Here is a 2843-nt window from a genome sequence, read left to right as displayed (position 1 = left end):
TCGGTCTCTCTCAACGGACAGCAGTCCTAGCGATGGCGTGACCGCCGGTGATGCGAGCGACGGCGCCACAGCCCGAAACACGCAGACAACAAACGAAACTCTAGAGGAGGCCCCACATGCACGCGCCGAGCACGCACCGGAACGACCGGGCCATGCTTTTCAATGGACTCGAGTGTGCTTTTTGACGAGAAAAGATTGCCCATGCATCTGGTTTTGGTGGGCCTTGTATAATTCGCCACTCCATTGACTTAACGTCCCGGTCTGTGGGAAAACACTCGCACGACAAACCCAGCACGTCTAGACACAAGGACACCGGAAAGAAAACACACGTTTACACATGCCAAGCGGAGCGGGTGTCACCCACAACCACAACCACTATGCCAGTAGGCTAGCCACACGACATTTCCACGGGCCGCCGGCCCCCGGTGCTACAGTCCGGTTCAGCACCTGACCACCGGACGTAACCTTCTGACCACACACAGTACACGATAATTAGTAGTTACATCGAAGCAGTAAAACGTTGCTCTCCAACTTGGTTGAGCGAACGGAGCATCGCCGGAGAGGCCTGGTCACCCCCGGCGGAACGGGTTGTGGGCCTTGAACTCGGCTGCGACGTCGGCGACGGAGCCGGCCGCTGCCACGACGGACACGAGGAGGCACACGGCGCTGAGCGCCTGGAGGAACATCCACCGCGTGCTGCCCCGCGGCACCCGGCGCTGCGCGATGTACATCGACACGGGGAAGTAGACGGTGAGCGGCCAGAAGGAGATGGCGCCGATGAGGCCCACCACGGACCCGAAGAAGGGCATCGCCATGGCCACGGCGGTCGTCACGCACACGTACGCCGTGCGCCAGGTCAGCCGGAGCGGGCACACGGACACGCGGACGGCCGTGGGCCACAGCCGGACCTCCCTCGTGCCCACGAACGCGCTGTCCGGCCAGGCCGCGGCGGCCCGCAGCTCGACGTAGGCGAAGATGGGCTGGGTGATGACCTGGTACGTGCCGACCAGGTGGACGGTGACCGCGGCGTTGGCCACGTCCAGCAGCCAGAAGGGCTCGTAGAAGCCGAAGCCCGTGAGGAGGTTGTCCGGCGCCCCGTCGCCGAACGCCGCGTACCCCACGCACCCGCACAGCAGGTAGATCACCGTCGTCACCGCCACGCTCACCGCCGTCGCCTTCTTCATCACCTTCGCCTCCGACGGCGCCGCCGCCTTCAGCGTGTCCTGCAACAACAATCAGCATCCAAGGAACAAATCAGCAAACACAACCCCACCCGGGTACGACAATCACCGAATTAACAAAGACAGGACAGGTCATTAATTAAGGAAAATCGAGATAGTATCTGGACAGCGACTTGCTTGGATCTCGAGCAGGACGATGGAGAAGCCGTAGGCGAAAGCCATGTTCCCAAACGCCTGAAGACTACGCCAGACTTTCTCCATCACGGTGATACTCTTGCCGGCGGCGTTGATGCCGACGGCCACGCCGGTGAGGCCGCCCTGGATTCCCCCGTTGGCTGAAATTTTGTAGCAATGTCGTCGTCAATAGATTAGATTCCCATGATTCAACATGTCGACGACGCGTCTAATTTAGACTTGGTATATACGCGACACCGACCAGAGACCACGTACCTACAATCTGCGCGACGCCGAGGGAGATGCCGATGGTGGAGTAGGTGAAGGACATGACGGTGGCGAGGATGGACAGCCACCACATACTGTCCAAGCCCGGGATCTGCGAGAAGAAGATCTCCATGATGCCGTAGATGGCAATGTACGGGCTCATGGAATAACTGTTGCAGTCGCCCTTGTGGCCTTCCTTGTGGAAGCATCCCGCCTTCTTGATCGCCCTGTTCGTCATACCAAATCCAGCAAAAAGGGAATGAAGATTGATTGACAAGATGAAAAATGGTAGGAAGTTGTGGTGGAGTGCGATTTAGTCTAGTTCCGTACAGCATGCTGACGGACGCGGCGATGGTGATGCCGATGCCGATGCCGAAGAGGTTGACGAACTGGATGGCGCCGCAGAGTTTCACCTTGGACTCGTCCAGGGTGGCGCGGACGGCGGCCATGTAGGTGCGGTTGCGCGGGCCGGACACGGGGTCGCCGGTGCGGTAGCAGTCGGCCAGGAGCGCCGAGGTGTAGTAGATGACGGCGGCGAACAGCGTCATCACGCCGGGGCCGGCCACCCAGCCGAGCTGCGCCACCCCCCACGCCAGGGACAGCACGCCGGACCCCAGCACCGTGGTGATGATGTGCGCGCTGGCCGTCCACGCCGTGCCCGTGCGCCGCGGCCGGCCGTCGTCGTCGAGGTCGTCGTCCACCCGCTTGGACAACCCCATGGCGTCGTAACCGCCGCCCGCGCCTGTCTCCAACCGCCGCATGTCCACGGTTGCCATGGCGTGGGACGGGGCGAGATGTTGCAGACTTTGTGAGAGAGGGGATGAGAGATTGGAAAGTGGAGGAGGATCGCTACGGAACGAGGCGTATTTAAGCCGCGGGGTTCATGATTTGTGTACAGATTTGGTGCTGGCAGTCTTCTTTTTTTTTTCTTTGAGAGGAAAAAAAGTCTTCTTATTTTTTTTGGAAAAGTCTTTTGTTTTTGGAAAGACGCGGGTAGTGATTTATGAAGAATAAATGAACGAACCGCTGTCGCATAGAGAATCAATGCTATGGCAATAATTTACTGATAAGCACTCCTAGTTGTCAACACAATTCACAAGAATTGACAAGCATTAGAGTATGGATAATTATAGAACCACTAGTCGGCTCTGTCTCATTGACACATCATCTACGGTCAATGCAAGTAAGACAATCTCTTCACTAGAAAACATACACCGGGCC

The 2843-nt window shown here is 58.4% G+C and overlaps 1 protein-coding gene across 1 annotated transcript; it reads right to left on the bottom strand.

Moving 5' to 3' along the window:
• Window positions 1-315: 315 nt before the first annotated feature.
• LOC109734282 (amino acid permease 3) lies at window positions 316-2475 on the bottom strand. The gene is made up of 4 exons (XM_020293494.4): window positions 1953-2475; window positions 1632-1849; window positions 1359-1516; window positions 316-1223 (listed from the first exon to the last, which is right to left on the bottom strand). Exons 1-4 carry the CDS (start codon window positions 2396-2398, stop codon window positions 570-572), a joined length of 1476 nt encoding a protein of 491 aa, XP_020149083.1. The 5' UTR covers window positions 2399-2475; the 3' UTR covers window positions 316-569.
• Window positions 2476-2843: the final 368 nt, after the last annotated feature.

This window comes from Aegilops tauschii, chromosome 2, assembly GCF_002575655.3.
Source record: "Aegilops tauschii subsp. strangulata cultivar AL8/78 chromosome 2, Aet v6.0, whole genome shotgun sequence".
Lineage (NCBI taxonomy): Eukaryota > Viridiplantae > Streptophyta > Magnoliopsida > Poales > Poaceae > Aegilops > Aegilops tauschii.
The sequence above is the reverse complement of the archived record's forward strand: the minus strand, read 5'-3'. Positions and strand labels throughout refer to the sequence as shown.